The sequence below is a fragment of the Schistocerca nitens genome, chromosome 1 (genome assembly GCF_023898315.1).
Source record: "Schistocerca nitens isolate TAMUIC-IGC-003100 chromosome 1, iqSchNite1.1, whole genome shotgun sequence".
NCBI classification, from domain to species: Eukaryota; Metazoa; Arthropoda; class Insecta; order Orthoptera; family Acrididae; genus Schistocerca; species Schistocerca nitens.
Window position 1 is genome coordinate 122,477,295 of NC_064614.1, and position 23,645 is coordinate 122,500,939.

General features: G+C 43.8%; 1 protein-coding gene across 2 annotated transcripts in view; it reads right to left on the minus strand.

Moving 5' to 3' along the window:
• Nucleotides 1-23,645, minus strand: part of LOC126242557 (arginase, hepatic) — a 71,483-nt gene that overhangs the window by 35,165 nt on the left and 12,673 nt on the right. For both annotated transcript variants that reach the window (XM_049948096.1, XM_049948097.1), the window contains exons 2-3: nt 18,703-18,775; nt 6,787-6,893 (exon numbers count right to left, since the gene is read on the minus strand). In XM_049948096.1, the coding sequence (XP_049804053.1) occupies nt 6,787-6,893; nt 18,703-18,775 (180 nt within the window). The remainder of the gene's footprint in view (nt 1-6,786; nt 6,894-18,702; nt 18,776-23,645) is intronic.

The following is a 23,645-nucleotide window of genomic DNA, read 5'->3' on the forward strand; positions in this document are numbered from 1 at the left end:
TACAGTATAATTCTGGACTTCACACCTGATATTTCAAAAGTTGAGCAGATGACAGTTGCGGTACGTTTTGTCCAGGAGACGAGACTTGACGGGGTATACGATGTCCGAATTCGGGAGCATTTCCTGGGATTTCTTCCAGTGCCTGATTCTTCAAGCTCCACTTTGACGCAGGTCGTACTCAAGTTCTTGGAAGATAAAAAAATCCTATTGTGTAAAATGAGAGGGCAAGGATATGACAATGGAGCAAACATGAAAGGAAAGAAGTCTGGTCCCCAAAAGAGAATTTCAGATATGAACAAGAGAGCATTTTATGTACCATGTTGCAGTCACTCATTGAATCTTGTTGTAAACGATGCCGCTATGTCTTCTAAATATTATGCTGTTTCCATGTCTTCGATAGTGAAAAGATTGTATGACTTCTTCTCGTCCTCCGTTCGACGATGGGATGTCTTGAAGTATCTGCCTAACCTGTCACTGAAGCCACTGAGCGATACTAGGTGGGAAAGTCGCATTGATGCACTTAACTCCCCTGAGGTAAAAGTAGGAGGCGTTTGTGATGCACTGGTTCAGATATCAGAAGAATTCGATGGTATGACCGCTCATGAAGCAACGTCACTTGCGAATCAAATAAAAAATTACACTTTTCTCACTTCTCTGGTAATCTGGTACGAAGTTCTGCTTCACATCAGTGTAGTCAGTAAGACCCTCCAGACCTGTGACATAAATGTTTCTGAGGCCATGGAAATGCTTACCACAGATAAGCGTTTCCCAGCGACGAAGTAAGAAGTTAATACACTTTACCTATGAAGGAAGGGATGAGACAATAGATGACCCAACGAAACGTTAAAAGATTGAATTCTACTATTATCTTTTAGATATAGTAACCACATTTTGGATGAGAGCTTCAATCATCTGAAATCTCATTGTGATTATTTTGATTTTCTCTACGACATCGGCGAGCTAAATAATACACCTCCTGACAGCCTGGACACAAAGTGTAGAAACCTCGCAGCGATTTTGCACTGTAGTTGAGAAGAAACAAAAAGTGCTTTCAACATTGTTGAAACCTGGAATAGGTCCAAAGGAGACTCTGAAGTTTATAGGGAGACATAATTTTTGCCCTAATGTTAACATTGCTCTGAGATTTCTCCTAACGCTCCCAGTGACAGTTGTGAGTGGAGAGAGGGGTTTCTCAAAACTGAAATTGATAAAGACATACCTTTGATCAACGATGAGCCAAACTCGTTTGAATGATCTTGCAACAATATCGATTGAGCATGAACTTGTAGAGGACTTAAATTACACAGATCATGTGAAAGAGTTTGCACAAGCAAAAGCCAAGAATGTTTGATTTGTCTAGTATTTTTTTTAAATTTTTATATTATGATCAGTGTCTTGGTTATTTACTGTGTTGTTTCTTATTTTGTTCAACATTAAATAGTTATTGTAAATATTATTATTCAAACCAAATTATTGTTAAATTTTTAATATATTTTGTTTTCTATTGAATACATTATCTGTTCACAACCATAGAAAAATGTTTATTTACGTTAACTGTAAGTTCATGCCGCGCGGGATCAGCCGAGCGGTCTAAGGTGCTGCAGTCATGGACTGTGCGGCTGATCCCGTCAGAGGTTCGAGTCCTCCCTCGGGCATGGGTGTGCGTGTTTGTCCTTAGGATAATTTAGGTTAAGTAGTGTGTAAGCTTAGGGACTGATGACCTTAGCAGTTAAGTCCCATAAGATTTCACACACATGTGAACATTTTTGTAAATGCACAAGGCTTATTAAAATTAGCTAGATTTCTTCAATCAGGTTTGACTCCATTTTTGAGCTGGTGCCCAGTGACTGTTTTGTAAAAATCTGTAGGGAATGTCACCAATCAGTCGCAATTTTTGTTTTTATTTTCCAGATCGACATAGATTTCGGGACAGTGTGGCTATTCTCAATGCTTTGAGTTATGTTTACATCTATACCGTCATGCTGAACGTAACTCTCAACATGACGGTTTAGATGTAAGCACGTATTAAAAGCTTTGAGACTGGCCACTCAGTGGCCAAAGCCTAGGTAGATCTGAAAAGTAAAAACAAAAATTGTGATTGATTGCTGACATTTCCTACAGATTTTTTTAAATAAAATTTCACAAATGTTTTGTAAAAAAACGGGGGGAGGAAGGCCATAGAAGGGGTTGGGGGTTGGAGATTACAAGGAATTAAGGTGTGTAGATAAAACGTCATTCTTTTGTGTGTGTAATTCTCATTATGTTCAATAAAGAATTGCCGAAGAAAAAAAATGTGGTGCATTACTTTATGGGCAACCCTCCTACGAATAAAACTGATTTTGAACTGAGTGAGGTAACAATTTCATAGCGTTCATCTGTAAGCTTTAGCAGTTTTTTAACCAGGTCATGAAACAAAGTACATAGTTCATCTATTTACCCACACTTAATAACACGTACCACGATGATGCACGTTTTTATAGTAATGGCCGTCTCCTTTAATATTTTGCAAATTGTGTCAAGAGTAAATTATTAAAAACTGATGAAAATTTTTGGTAATTTTGTGACATTATCTGTGTTTGGTAGTTTTATTTGTCATTTCAGAATTCAAAAACACTGAGTATATTGTGTGAACTGCTAAGGATTCTTTTATTTTTTATTTATTTATATTTTTAAACGCAAAAATTAGAGTTTTTCTGTTCGTTCAGAAGTGTATATTGATTTTGCAGCATTTTAAAATTACAGAGACAATGTTTTTGAAGCACTGTTGATGTTCACTAAACTAATTTTTAGCCTTTCCCACTTAACTTGATTTTTTTTTCATTTAAAATTGCTTTCATTCCTGGAAAAATCTTCTTTATTTACTTTCGGAAAGTGTCTGGAATACAGCATTTACATACCTAAATCATGCTTCCAATTTCAAAAATTTTCCATGGGAGGGCTTCCAGACCAGCATCCACATTTGCTATGTTATTACTGACAGTCTCTTCTCAATGTTGATAGCTATGACTTTGTAAGGGCACTATCAAATTCCAATGTACTACTCTAATACTGACAGTAAATGCACAACGTCTGATGTGGTTTGGCCACTATTTATTTGTAATTACGTAAGTATTGTACAATTTATGGCCTTTCTACTGTTATTAATAAAAAAAATTTAACTATAGGAGAAATAATATGTTCACAATAAGATAAAAAAAAATAGAATGTGTGTGAGAAAAGTATGAGCCTAATTTATGTATAAAAGATAAAAAAATAAATAAAAATAAAATTTGTCTCCTTCAAAGTAGTTCTCTTCGGCAGCTATATATTGGCGGAGTTGTTATTGCCAGTCTTGGTAGCAAGGCTTCAACTGGTAGGGCCTTTAACATGTCAGTCATGTTCTTTTGAATGTTCTCCAGAGCCCCAACATGGTGTTCTTTTAAGAAATTTTTCAATTTTGGGAAAAGAAAAAAGCCACAAGGACTCAGATCGGGTCAATGGAGTGGTAGTGAAATAGTAGAAATGCCTTTCTAGATAAAAAATCCCATGATGGAAATGACCTTGTGACATGGGTGTTATCATGGTGGAGCGTCCACATGTCTGAACATCCATTCTCACTCAATTCACTCTTTTCCTGAGCATTTCAAGGACATCTTCGTAAAACACTTGGGTTATAGTTTGTCCCTGAGAAACAATTTCCTTGTGCACAATACCTCTGTTGTCAAAAAAGTAAATCGGCATTGTACTGATGTGTCATTTGCTCATTCAAGCTTTTTTTGGTCGAGGAGATGTCTCAGTGTGCTACTCCTCACTTTGCCACAATGTCCACGCTCATAGTCAACAATCCAGGATTCATCAACTGAACCACTTGTGGTCATTAGCAATCCTCTCAGGAAGATCAATGCACATATTTCATCAGATGTCCTTCCACTCAGTTGTGAGGTTTTTCGGCACCATTTTAGCACAAAACTTTTGCTTGTGCAAATATTTTCTCAAAACGTGACGTATGGTGAAAGTTTAACAGGTCACCCATCATCCTTATTATTAAACATTGGTCTGATCTCACAAGAACATGTACACATACAACATTTTTGTTGGTTTTTGAAGTTGAGGGTCTCCCACAGTGAAGCTTATCTTCAGTGTGATCTGGGCCTCCCAAAAATTATTTGTGCCAGTGAAAAACTTGTGCTATTGATAAGAAATATTCCCCATCGGCCTGTTTCAACTTTTCCAAGGTCCAACTCGTGGATTCCCCAAGTTTAACATGAAACTTGATGGCATAATGTTGCTCTAAAGTCTGCTTTTCATGTTCATAGCACACAACAAAAACACAACTTCGCTGTTGGCTCACTCAAAAAACACGTGGTGGCTGTATGGAAGTGAAACTTTGACTAAGCATGTGGAAGGGATGAAAAAACCTGTCTACACAATCAATCAGAACAACACAGTGTTGCCAAATTGCTTGTGGTGTTATCAGTCTCATAACCTTTCTCACAAACCTCCTAAGTACATAATTGCGAAGAAAATTGCACTGGAGTAATTAGCACCTTTAATTCTTTGATTTTTCTTAAAAAATTATGTTGCTGAAGCACTTCTTCTTTTATCAGCTCTAGACTGGAAAGCATCTGCATCTTGTTTCTGATTCTGAACTTCTTTCTGGACCTGAAGAGCACCTCTCAAAATGGCCTGGGCAAGTGTTGATTCTTGAAAGTCTTTCTTCTGTAAGGCAACCATAAGTCTTCATTAGCTTCAGAGACCAGATTATTAACTGCCATAAGTTTTCCTGTTCCTGTTGTCCCTTTTATTTACGTATTTCTTTACACGATGAATCCTTCAGTTTCCACACTGGAAATTTTTGTTGCATTTCTTCTTCTTCTCATGCTCTTTTTTCCTCTTCATTAGTTGTTTTTTATTTTCTTCCTTCTTTCTTCTTCTATGTGGTTATGGGATTTCTCATTCGCACATTGCTCCAAAGAAAGCACCTCTTTTGTTGTAGGGACTTTTGCTAGTTTGTTGTCACACAGTTTCACAGTGTTTTTTACTATCATTGATTTACAGTTTTTTCTGAGTGAGATGCCCAGTCCTCTGTAAGACATCTACTTGGCACAGAAAGACTCCATTTAACTTCAGTATTCCTGTGAGAGAGAGCACTCCCAAGCATTAATAGTTTATGCAAAGAAAGGCTTGCTGAATTTAATGGGCTTTTAAGTTTACCAGCAATATACTCAGATGTTGATTTACCAATTAAAAAGTCTATACATGATGGCTCACAATTTTATTCTGAGCTGCTAACTAATAGCCAACCACAGTTTCTTATGCTTTTGCACCAGCAATTTTTGTTGTTTCATCAAAACATAGTGAAACTAAAACTAAAGTGACTTGCTGGCAGCACTGTATTTTATTATTTATGTCATCTTCACTTTTTCTGTCTGATGATATCATAACCCCCGGATACTTAAAAGTCTTACATCCTTTTATCTTGCTGGCTCCTGCCTCCAGATCCCCAAATCTTAAGATAAATGGCTTTTGTCATGCTCATTGTGATGTTCTGTTCACGGCAGCCAGAGACAGTAGTCACATCTGTGAGAGCTCCATTTGTGTGCGTGCATTGCCTGTTTTGGAAGAAGGCCAAATCTTACGTGTTTAGTACTCTTTAGCTTGTCTGTGACCCAAATCTGCTCTGTGGTGAGTAGCAGTCTATCCTTCTCAAAATATTATCATCATTTCATCCTGAATCTTAAACTGTTTAATAACTGTAATGTCCTGTCTTTAAGTTCCTCTTTTAAGTTCCAAAGAATGTATTCATTATCATCCTTGTCTCTTGTTACAATGTCCTGGTCATCAGCAAAGAGGAGTGTGTACATGATTTCATCCCTCAATCCCCCACAGGGATTCCCATGCCTTCACATCCGCTTCTCTAGACTTTGTAAGTGCTTCCTAGATCTCCAGATCTAGATACTTGTCGGCTGCTCCATGTAGCTTTTAAATAGCATTGGTGCTATAGCACACATGTGGCAAATCCTTTTGTAACAGTAAGCTCCAGTGATGCTGAATTTTGTAGTCTGACAGCCCTCACACAGTCTATACGGGATTGTTTAGTTGCTTTGATGTAAGTAGTTGACTCACCACTAGTCTTCATACTTGTCCACATATTTTCTTATAGGCCTTCTCCAAGTCCACAAAGATTAAAACTTGGTATGTTTGCTGGTAAATGTATTCTCGATGTAGACTGCCGAAATACATACAAACAAATGAACAACACTGCCTGAACATGCCATGAAGGCCCAATGGTACCAACCGGCCACTTTGTTGTCCTCAGCCCTTAGGTGTTACCAGATGCAGATACGGAGGGGCAAGTGGTCAGCACACTGCTCTCCTGGCCACTGTCAGTTTTTGTAACCAGTGTCGCTGCTTCTCAATCGAGCAGGGCTGATGCACCCTGCTTGCCAATAGCACTCAGCAGACCTGGATGGTGACCCATCCAAGTGCTAGCTAAGCCCGACATCACTTGACTTTGCTGATCTATCGGGAACCAGAATTACCACTGAGGCAAGGCCGTTGGCTGCCTAAATACATATACCTGTTGAAACATCAAGCTATCCTTCAAAATGAAATTTTTGCAGAAACTCAACAGAAATAAAATGTTTCATTAGAACTTTTCAGGCTGACAAGGAAATATATGGGACCATGAAACTGACAAAGTGTGCCCCTTAGCAATAGTATAAGCAGTAAAATGCAGTGTGAAGTACATGGCAGAGGAAAATATGCAAGAGCAAGACAATAATATTTTTTAGAATGAATTCTTACCTCCTTTTGGCAAGCAGCTACATGTGCAATGTTGTGGTAGTTCTCCAGAGGTGGCAAATTAGGTATGGGCTCATAAACTACGTCACCAACATCCTGAACATTCAAATCTGTGAAAATATTAAAGGAAACCTTCTCTTAAATATATTTACACATGAATACAAAAGCCATGCAAAACAAATGAAATGTTCAACATTAAAGAAAGACACTCATCGATATGATCAGACTGTTCAGCAGAGGAAATTGCCATCAATTGAAGAGAAACTAGCACTGAATACAGGTTGTTCCCTTGTTTTTGGGACAAAAAAATTCTGTTTCAGCAACTAATTAGGAGAATGGAGGAAAAGAGTTACTGTGTGTGATAGTGAAAAAGAAAAGTAATTTATAAAAACGTATTAGAGCATTAATTAAATAAAAGACACTACTGACAAGACTGACACTCATGTGAAAAGGAAAAGTATGGAGCTGCTATAGGAAATATGGACCACTCCCAAAAACTAATGACAAATGAGAAAAAGAAGTTGGGAAATATGAGAAATAATATCATGGCCCCACACCTTTTTAGCACTTCCAACTCCTCTGAAACCTCTGACAAGTGCTATTGACAATAGAGGCATGCCAGAAAACTCACTTGCAATTTAAAAAGTGCTTTACATTGCCCTCATATTTAGCAGCATTCAGTCCCAGCAAACACTTGCCACTGATGTTCAGATTGTGGCACTGGTGCAATCCTTTCCAATAAATATGATGGTGGCACAAAACAGTCCATTGTATTCGTGGCACAGCAAAATTATTTACAAATCATGAAAGGGATATTGGCTTTCATATACAATGTCATAAAGTTTCACACATGTCTTCATGGTGCTAGGTTTCTCTTCATCACTGATTACAAGCCCCTCATTTTACTACTCGGTCCCTACTCAAAAATTTGTGATAAGATGGTGCAGAGGCTGAAATGGTGTGCATTGTTGATTAATAACTGTAACTAGACCACACAGCATGGAAACACGGATGCTCTTTCCGGAGAGTTTGCTGTAACACCTGCCATGTTTCTCATTATGACACAGGCTTAAGACAACTGATGGTGTCTTATTGTTAGCCACAGATAAATATGAATGGTGGGTGGTAATTCCACTCTTGCTCCACCTCCACATACTACAGCTCATCTACACGGCAGATAGGGGAATGTGCAAACTGAAGGCAACAGAGCACCAATATGTGCACTGGCCAGGTGTTGACACCACCACAGAACATATGTTTCAGAACTGCCAGGCCTTTGCGCAATGAATCAGCCCCTACACAGCATTCCAACTCATGGCATTCCCTGACCACTCCCAGCTTAGAGTGCATACTGATTTTGCCAGGCCATTATGAGAAGCAACATGGTTCATAAATGGCTTTCACCACCACTGCAACTATCATCCATGCCTTCTCCATATTTGCAACATAGGGGGCACACAATGGTTTCTGACAATGGCTCTTAACTCAAAGCATCTCCATTTTATAAATGGAATGGTACTGAAAATGTGCCATATAGCTCGCTTGCAACTTAAAAACTGCCTTAGGTTGACCATCTGTTTAGCAGCGTACAAACTCGGGGACCGTCTGTTTGTTCCCAGTTTCTGTGTCACCACCTGTGCCAGTGATCACTAACTGTGCTCTACCTACGCCGAGTAGGATAAGAAAGAATACACACAGCCCACCTAAATGTACAACTCAGTGAGAGGAAGGAAATATAATAGTTAAAAGAAACAGGAAAATGAAAAACTGGAAGGCATTCAACAGACTGCACATCTGACCTGACTCCCTCAGCATCCAATTTGGAAGCCGAGCAGGCAGTCATCACCTCCAAAGTGCAAAATGTGCAAGATTATGATGACAGCCAACACCAGGTTAGCAGTCACCAGCTTCCTTGCAGAATAGCGACGCATCCCACACATAGACATAGTCTGGCCAAAATTTTACACAGGCACAGACTGCACACCCTCTTTCAGGAGCTGCACCCAACTCAGCAACCCCACTAAGGACACACACACAGCCTTATTATTACTTGAGATCCTGTGTATGGACCCACACTTTTGGCAATAACCCACGGCTTTGCAGCTAGCAAATGTTTTAAGTTGCAGCCATCAAAGAGCACATAGTCCGGCATCATAATACGTTTGGGCTGTAATTATATGTAGCCTCCCAGTCCCCCTTGGCAGACAATGGACCATGCCTCATGCAACCACGACAGTGACAAGCCTTCCCAAGAATCTGCCTGCCACATCTCCAACCTCTGCCAACATTTTATGTGCCTACGTTGGTTGACAATGACAAGTAATTGACACCGATCGAGGTGGAACCGCCTGTAGTTCCAAAGCCATTTCTGGTTCCCACCAGCTTCAGAGACAACCCCCTCATCAAACATTTGATAAAGGTTGAGCATTCTCGGACTGAGGTGCCCTCGGAGGCTGAACTGTCACCCCAATCTGAACCATAGCTGACACTCAATTCTTTGTAGCCAGTACCAAGCAGTGCCCCAGAAACTGTTGATTAGCCAGTTCTTCCACAGGCAGTGCTGACACCTGTGATGAGGAAATACCACAGAAGCCCTGGGCAGGGATTCCGACACCTCTCTCTCCCCTTCCTAAGTGAAGTCGGCAGAATCTAGGCCATCTCTGGCCCTACATGGCAATTAAATGGGGGAGGGGTTTAATACCTGACAGTGATTTGGATTCCTGGTCCAGCCCAAGTATTCATATAGAGGCAAGGTCAGGGATAATCTGGGTTTATATCACAGCCACAGTGTGCTCCTGTGGAAGGTACCACTACTGCAGTAGGGGTATCTACATCTACATGATTACTCTGCAATTCATATTTAAGTGCTTAGCAGAGAGTTCATCGAACCACAATCATACTATCTCTCTACCATTCCACTCCTGAACAGCGCGCGGGGAAAACAAACACCTAAACCTTTCTGTTCGAGCTCTGATTTCTCTGATTTTATTTTGATGATCATTCCTACCTATGTAGGTTGGGCTCAAAAAAAATATTTTCGCATTCGGAAGAGAAAGTTGGTGACTGAAATTTCGTAAATACACTCCTGGAAATGGAAAAAAGAACACATTGACACCGGTGTGTCAGACCCACCATACGTGCTCCGGACACTGCGAGAGGGCTGTACAAGCAATGATTACACGCACGGCACAGCGGACACACCAGGACCCGCGGTGTTGGCCGTCGAATGGCGCTAGCTGCGCAGCATTTGTGCACCGCCGCCGTCAGTGTCAGCCAGTTTGCCGTGGCATACGGAGCTCCATCGCAGTCTTTAACACTGGTAGCATGCCGCGACAGCGTGGACGTGAACCGTATGTGCAGTTGACGGACTTTGAGCGAGGGCGTATAGTGGGCATGCGGGAGGCCGGGTGGACGTACCGCCGAATTGCTCAACACGTGGGGCGTGAGGTCTCCACAGTACATCAATGTTGTCGCCAGTGGTCAGCGGAAGGTGCACGTGCCCGTCGACCTGGGACCGGACCGCAGCGACGCACGGATGCACGCCAAGACCGTAGGATCCTACGCAGTGCCGTAGGGGACCGCACCGCAACTTCCCAGCAAATTAGGGACACTGTTGCTCCTGGGGTATCGGCGAGGACCATTCGCAACCGTCTCCATGAAGCTGGGCTACGGTCCCGCACACCGTTAGGCCGTCTTCCGCTCATGCCCCAACATCATGCAGCCCGCCTCCAGTGGTGTCGCGACAGGCATGAATGGAGGGACGAATGGAGACGTGTCGTCTTCAGCGATGAGAGTCGCTTCTGCCTTGGTGCCAATGATGGTCGTATGCGTGTTTGGCGCCGTGCAGGTGAGCGCCACAATCAGGACTGCATACGACCGAGGCACACAGGGCCAACACCCGGCATCATGGTGTGGGGAGCGATCTCCTACACTGGCCGTACACCACTGGTGATCATCGAGGGGACACTGAATAGTGCACGGTACATCCAAACCGTCATCGAACCCATCATTCTACCATTCCTAGACCGGCAAGGGAACTTGCTGTTCCAACAGGACAATGCACGTCCGCATGTATCCCGTGCCACCCAACGTGCTCTAGAAGGTGTAAGTCAACTACCCTGGCCAGCAAGATCTCCGGATCTGTACCCCATTGAGCATGTTTGGGACTGGATGAAGCGTCGTCTCACGCGGTCTGCACGTCCAGCACGAACGCTGGTCCAACTGAGGCGCCAGGTGGAAATGGCATGGCAAGCCGTTCCACAGGACTACATCCAGCATCTCTACGATCGTCTCAATGCGAGAATAGCAGCCTGCATTGCTGCGAAAGGTGGATATACACTGTACTAGTGCCGACATTGTGCATGCTCTGTTGCCTGTGTCTATGTGCCTGTGGTTCTGTCAGTGTGATCATGTGATGTATCTGACCCCAGGAATGTGTCAATAAAGTTTCCCCTTCCTGGGACAATGAATTCACGGTGTTCTTATTTCAATTTCCAGGAGTGTAGATCTCGCCGCGACGAAAAACGTCTTTGCTTTAATGACTTCCATCCCAACTCGCATATCATATCTGCCACACTCTCTCCCTTATTACGTAATAATACAAAATGAGCTGCCCTTTTTTGCACCCTTTCTATGTCCTCTGTCAATCCCACCTGGTAAGGATCCCACACCACGCAGCAATATTCTAACAGAGGACGAACGAGTGTAGTGTAAGCTGTCTCTTTAGCAGATTTGTTGCATCTTCTAAGTGTCCTGCCAATGAAACGCAACCTTTGGCCCGCCTTCCCCACAATATTTTCTATGTGGTCTTTCCATCTGAAGTTGTTCGTAATTTTAACACCCAGATACTTAATTGAATTGACAGCCTTGAGAATTGTACTATTTATCGAGTAATCGAATTCCAATGGATTTCTTTTGGAACTCATGTGGATCACCTCACACTTTTCGTTATTTAGCGTCAACTGCCACCTGCCACACCATACAGCAATCTTTTCTAAATCACTTTGCAACTGATACTGGTCTTCGGATGACCTTACTAGACGGTAAATTACAGCATCATCTGCGAACAACCTCATGTGGGTCTATCCACTGACATGTCAGAGTCTGAAAATACCACAGGCCCACACTTGTCCAGCAATACTCTATTCTCTGAAGACATTGATGCATGAAACTGATAGTAGAGTGATTGAGTTTGCCTGCATTTACATTTTCCATTCAGGTCACTCCCTGGACCATTTGCACACTTACTACAACTTTTGCTATGCTCTGTATGTTGATCCTGGTTAGCCATTCATTTCGTGAACTCTGCTGTCATTGACCACAGGGACCACCAGTCTGAGAACAGACTCCACAACAGCACCTATAAACTGTGTTCCACCTACGCTGAGGATGATAGAAAAGAATACTCACAGGCCATTTAAAAAGCACAATTTGGTGAGGTGGAGGCAAGATAACAGTTAAAAGAAACAGGAAAATGAAAAATGAAAGGCAATTGGGAGGACTGATCATATACAAGATGAGTGGGTGGTTTAAAAGAGGGAGGAAGGGACCAAACTACAAGGTCATTGGTCCGTTGTTCATAATAAAACAATGCCACAAGTGTGAGAATAAAACAGATGAGACATATAACACAAAACGGAAAGAAAGGAAAAACCACAAGAACGAAGGAAAGGCAACGAACACTAAAAGGAACAAAAGAGGACAAGAAAACAACAGAGAGATGCTAGAAACAAAAGAGAGTAAAACAAGAAAGCAGATTGCAGTGGCTGGCCGACCACGAGAATAAAGAGGATAATCCAGCCACTTTGCAACACATTAAAACCTCCACCCTAAAAGCACTAAGGTGGAGGACAAAGAGGGACAAAGGACATGCGCTAAAACTTAGATCAAATGATAAAACCCACCCTCATGAATAAAACATAAAACTAAATCAACCGATGAGGTGTTGTCTGATAAAATTAGTGGCAACGAGTCCGGTAACCGAAGATTTCGTCGCAGGGCAGTTAAAGTGGGACAGTGCATCAGAATATGGGCCACTGTCAACCAGGTGCCACACCAATACTGAGGTGGGTCTTCACCGCGCAAGAAGTAACCGTGGGTCACCCAAGTCTGGCAAATGCAGAGCCGGCAGAGAACAACTGAGTCCCTGCAAGAGGCCCACTTGGAAGACTTCCACACATTCGTTGTCTCCTTAATGACACACAGTTTGTTGTGCGTACTGTTATGCCATTCCATCTCCCAAAGCTGAAAAATCCTGCAGGGTAAGTCAGAACGCAGGTCAGGTTCAGAGATGCCCATCTCCAGAAGCAGTTTACGCATAGCCTGTTTGGCCAGCCTGTCGGCAAGTTCGTTGCCTGGGATGCCCACGTGTTCTGGGGTCCACACAAACGCTACTGAATGACAGGACAGGTCCAGAGCACAGATGGACTCTTGGATGGACACCACCAAAGGATAGCGAGGGTAGCACTGGTCGATGATAGCTTGTAGGCTGCTCAAGGACTCAGTACACAGAAGAAATGATTCCTCGGGGCATTAATCGGTATACTCAAGTGCACGAGATATGGCCACCAGCTCTGCAGTGAATACACTGCAGCCATCGGGTAAAGGCAAAGCCAACATTACCACCAGCCATCAAGCTGTCAGTGTAAACCACTTCAGAGCCCCGGAACTCTTCAAGAATCGAGAGGAAGTGACAGTGGAGAGCCACAGGGTTAACAGAGTCCTTAGGGCCACACAAAAGGTCCAGGCAAAGATTCGACCTACAGCTACACCACAGAGGTGTACGTGAATGGACCTCGAGGAGAGGTGGTGAAGGGAAGGACTCCTGTTCAGACAGAAGCGTGAACTGTAATCGTTAGCCCTGACCTGGGCTGTCTATGTGGGAGGTGAACTGCCATGGTTGGGAAAAGAAGACGGTAATTAGGATGTTCAGGAGAGCTATGAATGTGTGCAACATAACTGGCGAACAGTTGTGCACGTCTTACCTCCAATGTGGCGACTCCAGCCTCCACCAGTACGCTTGTCACCGGACTCATCCTAAAAGCTCCTGTCACTAGTCGAACTCTGCAATGGTGCAATGAGTCAAGTAAATGCACTGTTGAGGACGCCGCCAAACCATAAATCACACTCCCATAGTCAAGGCGGGATTGAACAAGGGCTTTGTAGAGCTGCAGCAGCGTGGAGCGATCTGCACCCCAGTTGGTGTTGCTCAGGCAGCGAAGGGCATGTCTCCACTACAGTGAGTGGATCATCATTAAGGTACAGTGCTGGTTCCAGATAAACAGTAAAATACCGACAGAAATGCATGACACACATCTTCATGGCAGAAAACTGGAAGCCATGGGCTAGAGCCCATGACTGTGCCTTGTGGATGACTCCCTGTAGGTGATGCTCAGCAACACCAGTACTGGAGCAGCAGTACGAAATGCAGAAGTCATCTGCATACAGAGAAGGTGAGGCGGACAGTCTGACAGGTGTTGCTAGACTGCTAATGGCCACTAAAAATAGAGAGACACTCAATACAGAGCCCTGTGGGACTCCACTCTCCTGGATATGGATAGAACTATGAGAGGCACCAACTTGGACATGGAAAGTATGGACCGACAGGAATTTTAGGATAAAAATTGGGAATCGGCCCTGGAGACCCCATTCATAAAATGTGGCAAGGATATGGTGCCACCAGTTCGTGTCATATGCTTTTTGTAAATCAAAAAAGACCGCAACCAGGTGTTGGCATCTGAAAAAGGCTGTTCAGATGGCAAACTCGAGGGACACAAGATTATTAGTGGTGGAGCGACACTGACGCAAGCTGCCCTGACATAAAGCCAATAGGCCACGTGACTCCAGGACCCGACCCAAGCCAACTGCTGACACACCGTATGTTCCAGCAGCTTACAAAAAACATTGGCGAGGCTGATGGGCTGATTGATAGCTATCCACATCAAGTGGGTTTTTACCGGGTTTGAGCACCAGAATGATGGTGCTCTCCCGCCATTGCGATGGAAAGACACCATCACACCAGGTCCGGTTGAAGATGAGGAGGATATGTCGCTTGTAGTCAGATTAGAGATTTTTAATCATTTGGTTCTGGATCTGATCAGGCTCAGGAGCCGTGTCAGGGTGATGTGCAAGGGCACTGAGGAGCTCTCATTCTGTAGCGCCCGTTACAGGATTCACTGTGGCATGTAGTGAATGAGAGGACTTTTCCTTCCAGCCGCCGTCTGAGAGTGCGAAAGGCTGGGGGTTAATTATCCGATGCAGAGGCTCAAGCAAAGTGCTCAGCAAAGTCCTCGGCAATCGCATTTGCATCAGTAGATAACACGCCATTTATGTTAACACCAGGACACTTGGTGGGGTCTGGTACCCGAAAACACGTTTGATCTTTGTCCAGACTTTGGAAGGTGATGTATGGCACCCAATGGTCGAGACATATCTCTCCCAACAATCCTGCTTCCGTCATTTGACAAGCTGGCGAACGCAGGTACAGGGCCGTTTAAAGGCTACGAGGTGCTCCAGGGAAGGGCACCGCTTATGCTTCTGTAGAGCTCGCCAACGCTCCTTAATTGCTTCAGCGACTTCTAGCGACCACCAAGAAACTGCCTTACGCCAGGGGCACCCTAAAGAGCAAAGGATTGCGTTTTCTGCCACAGAAACAATTGTTGTAGTCACCTGCTCAACCATCATATCAATGTTACCGTGTGGGGGAGAGTAAACGGTGACAGCAGAGGTGAAAGTTTCCCAGTCTGCCTTGTTTAAAGCCCATCTAGGCAGGTGTCTGTGGGCCTGATGTCGGGGCAGTTACAGGAAGATGGGGAAGTGGTCACTACCACACAGGTCGTCATGTACTCTCCAGTGGATAGATGGGAGAAGTCCTGGGCTGCAAACTGATAAATCAATGGCCGAGTAACTACCATGAGTCACACTGAAATGTGTAGCGGCCCCAGTATTTAAGAGGCTGAGGTTGAACTGAGACAGTAAAGTTTCAACATCTCTGCCTCGGCCAGTAAGCACAGTGCCACCCCACAAGGGGTTATGGGCATTAAAATCTCCCAAAAGTAGGAAAGGTTTAGGGAGTTGATCAATCAGTGCAGCTAATACATTCAGGGGTACTGCACCATCTGGAGGAAGATATACATTGCAGACAGTTATTTCCTGTGTCATCCTTATTCTGACAGCCACAGCTTCGAGAGGGGTTTGAAGGGACACACATTCACTACAGACCAAGTTTAGGACACAAACGCAAACTCCACCTGACACTCGATTATTGTCGCTACGGTTCCTGTAATATCTCTTATAGCCGCGGAGGGCGGGGGTCCGCATTGCCAGGAACCAGGTTTCCTGGAGGGCAATGCAGATAGCAGGTGTAAAGCTTAACAGTTGCTGTAGCTCAGCCAGGCGGTGGAAAAAACCTCCGCAATTCCACTGGAGGATGACGTCATCGTGAGACTGGGAAGCCATTGAACATTCAATGAGGCAGTTTATGCCACAGAGTCACCTGCTGCCACTGACTTATTGCCTGAGCAGTCTATATCCATTGTGTCTGAGGGTCTGGTGAGATCTAGGTCCTCAGCGGACGCCAGAATCTCTACCCCCTCCTCAGATGCAGAGCTTGTAGGTAGTGGTGGTGTGGGTGCCATCGCAATTTCCTTGATCTTACGGGTCTTCTTTTTGGATTTCTCTTGCTGCTCCTTGGGTTTCCCTGGCTGGGAGGACTTCAGTGGCTCTGTCTCCGGGACTGAGGATGAGCGTAAAGCCCTACAACCAGCTGCTTTTGGGCTCTTCAGCCAATGGTGGGTGTCATCTTTCCCACTAGTAGAAACCGCGGAAGGGAGTGACCCAAGGGACCCCCTCCTAGCGAGAGAAGCCGAAGAAGACTTACACTTCTCCAGCTTAGAATTAGGGAGGATGTCCCTGATGGTTGGGGGGGGGGGGGGGGGGGGGGAGGTGTTCCCGAAGTAGGAGGTGCAGGAGGAACAACACGGAGGGAAATGCCCCCCACCATCAATGGGGCAGGTTTAGTTTTCCGGCACTGAGAGAGGTGACTGGGGTTGGTGGAGCTGATGGTGCCAGAACTGTTGTAGTGGTGGCATTCAAACTTTCTTTTAGCCTCAGGATAGGTCAGTCGGTCCAGGGTCTTGTACTCCATGATTTTCCTTTCTTTCTGGAGAATCCTGCAGTCTGTGAGCAAGGTGAACGGTGCTCTTCACAGCTAACGCAGATGAGAGGCGGGGCACATGGAGTATTGGGATGTGATGGGCATCCGCAATCTCGACATGTGATGCTGGAAGTACAGTGGGAAGACATATGGCTGAACTTCCAGCATTTAAAGCACCACATTGTGGGAGAGATCTAGGGCTTTACATCACAGCGGTAGACCATCTCCTTGACCTTCTCAGGCAATGTATCACCCTCAAAGGCCAAGATGAAGGCACCGGTGGCAACCTGATTATCCCTCGAACCCCGGTGGACACACTGGACGAAATGGTGGTGGTGGTGGTGGTGGTGGTGGTTAGTGTTTAACGTCCCGTCGACAACGAGGTCATTAGAGACGGAGCGCAAGCTCGGGTTAGGGAAGGATTGGGAAGGAAATCGGCCGTGCCCTTTCAAAGGAACCATCCCGGCATTTGCCTGAAACGATTTCAGGGAAATCACGGAAAACCTAAATCAGGATGGCCGGAGACGGGATTGAACCGTCGTCCTCCCGAATGCGAGTCCAGTGTGCTAACCACTGCGCCACCTCGCTCGGTGGCTGGACGAAATGTACATCTCGCCGCTCTAAATTGCCGCACAGCTCATCGTCAGACTGCAAAAGAAGGTCCCTGTGAAATATGATACCCTGGACCATATTTAAGCTCTTATGGGGCGTGATGGTTACAGAAACATCCCCCCCCCCCCCCCCCCCCCCCCCCCAGCTGGTCACAAGCAAGTAATATCCGTGACTGGGCAGAGGATGCTGTTTTGATCGAGACTGACCCAGATCTCATTTTCGACAACCCCTCCACCTCCCCAAACTCGTCCTCTAAATGCTCAACACAAAACTGAGGCTTTATTGTCATTAAAGATTCCCCATTAGCTCTTGAACATACAAGGTATCGGTGCTAATAAGATCTGTTGCCACCCTTAGCCTGACGTTCCTCCCATGGTGTGGCCAGGGAGGGGAACGATTTGGGGTCATACTTCTGTGCGTTGAATTGAGCTCGTGAATGCTTACAGACTGCTGGTGTTTCACCACCAGCAAGTGATGATGGACTATGCTTCATCGTGTGTCATCCGCCCTGATGCCACCCACTCCGACCAGGTGACCTCCCCATGGGCGCCACCCAGCCGCAGCAAAGGCCACCTGGCAGGATGGCCATTGCCAGGAGTCCCAATGCCCCAGGGGCATTTACCCCTTGGCATATGTGGGGAGTTAATGGCGCAGGCATCAGCAGAGCGATCCCTGTGTAGTCAGGGGTCTACAACCAACAGTGTACAAGGCAGTCCCACCACAACGGACTGGCTACCATGCTGGATATCAGGTGCAAATAAGTCCACAGTCATTGTCGACATAGAAAGTGACACTGCATAGTGCATGGTGGAAAACACACCCAGGAAGGTGTCCTTGGCCAAGAGATGGAGAATGAGCGGGACTGAAATGCGACGATGAGGTAGTGGGCTAAAGATCTCAATGCACGATGGACACAATGCACCATGTAAGGCGTCTTTCCCCAATTGGCTCACTCTTCAGGAAAATTTTGAAAAATGGAGGTCAAACCCTTCAGGGGACCATCACATAATGGTTGAAACATGTGAGACTCCTTTTAGTCACCTCTTACGACAGGCAGGAATACCTCTGGCCTTTTCTAACCCCTGGACCTGCAGGGGGTCACATACAAGATGAATGTTTGGTTGTTAGAGCCCTCCGGCATATAAGGTACTTACTCACAGACTGCAGAGCGCCAATGAGACCTGCATCACGCAACTGCTGAGGTCCTTTGGATACACCAGGGTTTGGCTGAAAATCCAGTACTTAATGTGAATACATCATTAAAAAAGATAGAAAAATATACAAAAATGGACAAATTCATAAACTAAGACATAGAAATGATGCCTGTTGTAGTTATAGATAAAATAAGGGAAAGACAATCATTCACCTACAGCTGAGCACACATGGAGTGCAGAAACACGTAACGAAAAACAGAATTCGCACTAGCTTTCGAGCACTAGCTCTTTTTCTAGCATAAGTACACACAAACACCCACACACACCCCACACCCATGTCCATGGCAAGACTAATTACTGATACCTGATTATTAATGGAGATGGGGAGAGGGCAGGGTAGGATGCAAGGAGGGGGTAGCGAGAAAGACATAGAACTTTGGACCGATCACTCCACAGTCACACAATACGACAAAAATAGTACAGACGGTACAGCAAAAAGAGATGCAGGAAGTGGGAGATGGGGGAGAAGCTGAGGGAGGGGAGAGGGAGATAATGGTGAAGATGAAGAGGTAGAATGAGGGGAAGAGAAGGGAGATGGTTGAAAAGTGGAGATAGGAAAGAGGGAGCAGGAGAGGGGGAGGGGGAGGGAGAAAGGGGGGAGGAAAAGAGAGAGGGAGGGAGAGAGACTGCCCATATGGGGGTGGAGGGAAGAGTAGCAGGAGAAGGCAGTGCACATTCTGGAAGGAGTAGGGATAGTGAGGACAGAAGAGAGAAGAGAAAGGTAAGGTGAGGCAGTGGGAACATGTTAGCAGAGGTTTAGGCCAGGGGATTGCAAGAGTGGAGGGTATGATAGTGAGGCAAATCCTGTCTACATAGTTCAGAGAAACTTGTGCTGGAAGGGAGAAAGCAAATGGCCTGCATAGTGAAGAAGCTGTTGAAGTCACTTTCATTGTCTTGTGAAGCATGTTCAACAACTTGCACAGTTCTGCACCAGGAATTACACATTTCAGGTCAGTGTGTCCAGTACACTACACTGAAGATCACCTTCCAACTTAGCACTCCCTATTTATAAAGAACAAGAAACAATAACACAGTGTCTGCTCACTTACAAACAGCTATAGTGACAATAAGTAGACTGCCAAGAGACTGCAAACTTCTTTATATTTCATTGTATTAGGTTTATGTTAGGAAATCAAATGTCATTTATTATTTCTTATTATGCTGCCACATTTCTGTTACAGAGCTGCCCTGTCATACAAGTGTTTTATCAATCATGCAACTGACCATCTATATGGAACTATAGCAGGGAACGGATGTTTGGGCTGAATTAGTAGTAACATTCAGTTACTACATTCGCAGCACAAGCTTTCATTTATCAGTAGAACATCTTGTCTATAAAAGAGCTTACTTGAGATGGGCTACACATGAATGTTGCCCCAGTATGTGAGATCCATATACGGCCAAACTAACTGTAGGCACAGAGGTTACTCATGGACAAATGGTATGAATGATCATACTGGCATGACTCACAAGAAAATATAATAGAAATAGTGGAATAACTTGGCAAATCTGGCAGCAAAATCATTATATCCAGAAAAAATTACACCAAAACTTATCTCTCTAGAAGAAGAACAAGAACATCACAACAACAAAAACAAAAAAAACAATTCTGTTTTATTTACTATATGAGCAGATAAGATTGCTTTTAAGGGTGAAATAACAATGAGTAACTGAAGATTAGGTGGGTAGATCACGTAACTAATGAGGAGTTATTGAATAGGATTGGGGAGAAGTTTGTGGCACAACTTGACTAGAAGAAGGGATCACAAATTTAGCATTGGAGGACAGCGTGGCAGGTAAGAATCGTAGAGGGAGACCAAGAGATGAATACGCTAAGCAGATTCAGAAGGATGTAGGTTGCAGTAGGTACTGGGAGATGAAGGAGCTTGCACAGGATAGAGTACCATGGAGAGCTGCATCAAACCAGTCTCAGGACTGAAGACCTCAACAACAACAACAACAACAACAACAACAACAACAACAACTGAATGAGGAACACTAACTTAATAGCATATGTCACCTCCCTTATCCCTCATGATCTACATCTGCACCTAAAGTCATACTCTGCAAAAAAAACTCTGCAAAGTGTATGTCAGAGGATACATACCATTGTACCAGTTATTAGGGTTTGTTCCTGTTCCATTCAAGTATGGAGCATGGGAAGTGCCTCTGTGCATGCTGTAATTATTCTAATCTTGTCCTCACGATCCCTATGTAAGGGATACATAGGAGGTTGTAGTATATTCCTATAGTCATCATTTAAAGCCAGTTCTCGAAACTTTGGTAATAGACGTTCTTGGGATAGTTTATGTCTATCTTCATAAGTCTTCAGTTCAGTTTCTTCAGCATCTCAGTAACAATCTCCCACAGGTCAAACAATCCTGTGAACATTTGTGATGCCCATCTCTGTGTATGTTCAATATCCCCTGTTAGTCCTATTTAGTATTAGTCCCACACACACTTGAGCAATATTCTAGAATGACTCACACAAATGATTTGTAAGCAATCTCCTTTGCAGACAGATTGCACTTCCCCAGTATTCTACCAATAAATCAAAGACTACCATTTGCTTTACCAACAACAGAGCCAATGTGATAATTCCATTTCATGTCCCTACAAAGTGTTACACCCATATAGTTGTATGAGTTAGCTGATTCCAACTGTGACTCACTGATCATAATATCAGTTTTTTGTTTTGTGAAGCACACAATTTTACACTTCAGAACATTTTAACTAAGTTGCCAATCTCCTCACCAATTTGAAATCTTATCAAGATCTGACTGAATATTTATGTAATTTCTTTCAATGCTTTTCGGGAATCAAGGCAGCATCTACCTGACTGCCTTGATCCAAAGCTTTCAGTACGTCATATGAGAAAAGTGCAAATCGGGTTTCACATGACCAGTGTTTTTGGAATCCATGCTCGCTGGCATGGAGACACCATTCTGTGGGGGATGTGTAGTGGCACAGACTCATAGGACACTGAAACTATTGGAAAGACATCCTGATGTGCTGCAGGGCTTAATATGGGAACCATTTCTTTTTATAAGGTATGTAAATTACCTTCCAAGTACTCATGATAATACACTGTTCCATCACCATTATATGCCGTGACATATCTGTTCAAAAAGAGTTAACCTCAGAAAACCAAAATAATGTACTTTCAGCCTTGTGGATCAAATGAACAAAAGGTGAGGAATGAAAATCTGCTCGACGCTGTTTGCAAGTTTTTGGGCAGCTCACCTCGGAACATCAAGTTGATTATGTATTGTATGTAATAAATTAAAATCTAGTCTATATGCTTTTAGGAGGGTAACCTCATATCGAAAGTCAAAAATATTAAGAATAATATATTTTGGACTTGTGTACCCTTTTCTATTATATGGTATTATATTGTATGGAGCAACATATATATACATGAACAGAGTCTTTGTGTTACGGAAGAAACCTCTGAGGATAGTAGCTACCATCAAAGACCAGAATCTCATCCAAAGATCTAGTTTTAAACTTTAATATTATGAAGGTCTATATTGCAAACAATTACAGCAGTAAAGGGGAGCTGAAAAATTACTAGCTGAAATACAGAACTTCATGCTTATAATACAAGAAATAAGGAAGATTTTCATAAAGACTGGAGTAGACTCGGACTGATGGAAAATGGACCACCTATCAAAGGAGCCACGTACTGGATCTCCTTACCCAAGGAACTCAAAAAGTTCTAAAGTTCTTACCTTCACATTTGGGTTTTGTGTGATTTCCACAAATTGCTGAAGGCACATGCCACGTTGGGCTCTTTGAAAGGGTATGGCCAATTGCCTTCCCAATCTGAGCTCATGATACATTTATAATGACCTCGCCATCGATGGGACATTAATCCCTAATCTTCATACCTTTTTATGGTGCAGCATCTTGTAGTTTTGAATGTACTTGCTTCCTGTCATCATTGTGTACCCTGCTTGTACCAAGACTTGTCAGCCTAGGTTACCTTTTCCCACATTTCAAGTCCCAAAGGTTGTGTTCCTACAGTCACACTACTCTCAGTGTTCCTTCCAGTGCAGTGGCAAGAGGTACACAGTGGTGTGACTGCTTCCCTACTTTATAGTGAGGTGGTGCTTCTAAGAGGTACCAGTTATCATTCACTGTTGCTGTCGTCCAGCAAGGAACTGCTGAGTGATCTACCATGCTGTTTGCACAGACACATAACAAGAAATGAGCTTGCATCCAGCTGAGCTGCAGTAGCACAAGGTAACCTTCAGAATCCTGTAACAGGACTACTTGTCTTAACACACATGCATAATCTGCTTCATGGTACCATCTTAGAGCCTTGCTTAATTTGCATGACTACTGAATGATTGATGGTTTCCTATTAACTGCAGCAGATAACTTCAAAGCTCTCCATATAGTACAATCATATGGGGTATCAAGTGAAATTTGGGACTGGACTGGGGACTTTTCAGGAGGGGGGAAGCATCATGTTAGCTTGCATGGACAGTCTTTGTCAGATGTAGAAGTGACTTCAGGGCTGCCCCAGAGACGTGTATTGGGACTCTTGCTGTTCACGTTGTATATTAATGACCCCTGCACATAATATTAATAGGAACCTCAGATTCTTGCAGATCATGCAGTTATATGTAATGAAGTACTGTCTGAAAGAAGCTGCATAAAATTCAGTCAGATGTCGATAAGATTTTAAAGTGGTGAAAAGATTCGCAACTTGCTTTAAATGTTTTTAAATGTAAAATTGTGCACTTTACAAAATGAAAAAGACGTAGTATCCTATGACTATAATACCAATGAAACACTGTTGGAATCGGCCAACTCATATAACCTGGGTGTAACGTTTTGTAGGGATATGAAATGGAATGATCACATAGGCTCTGTTA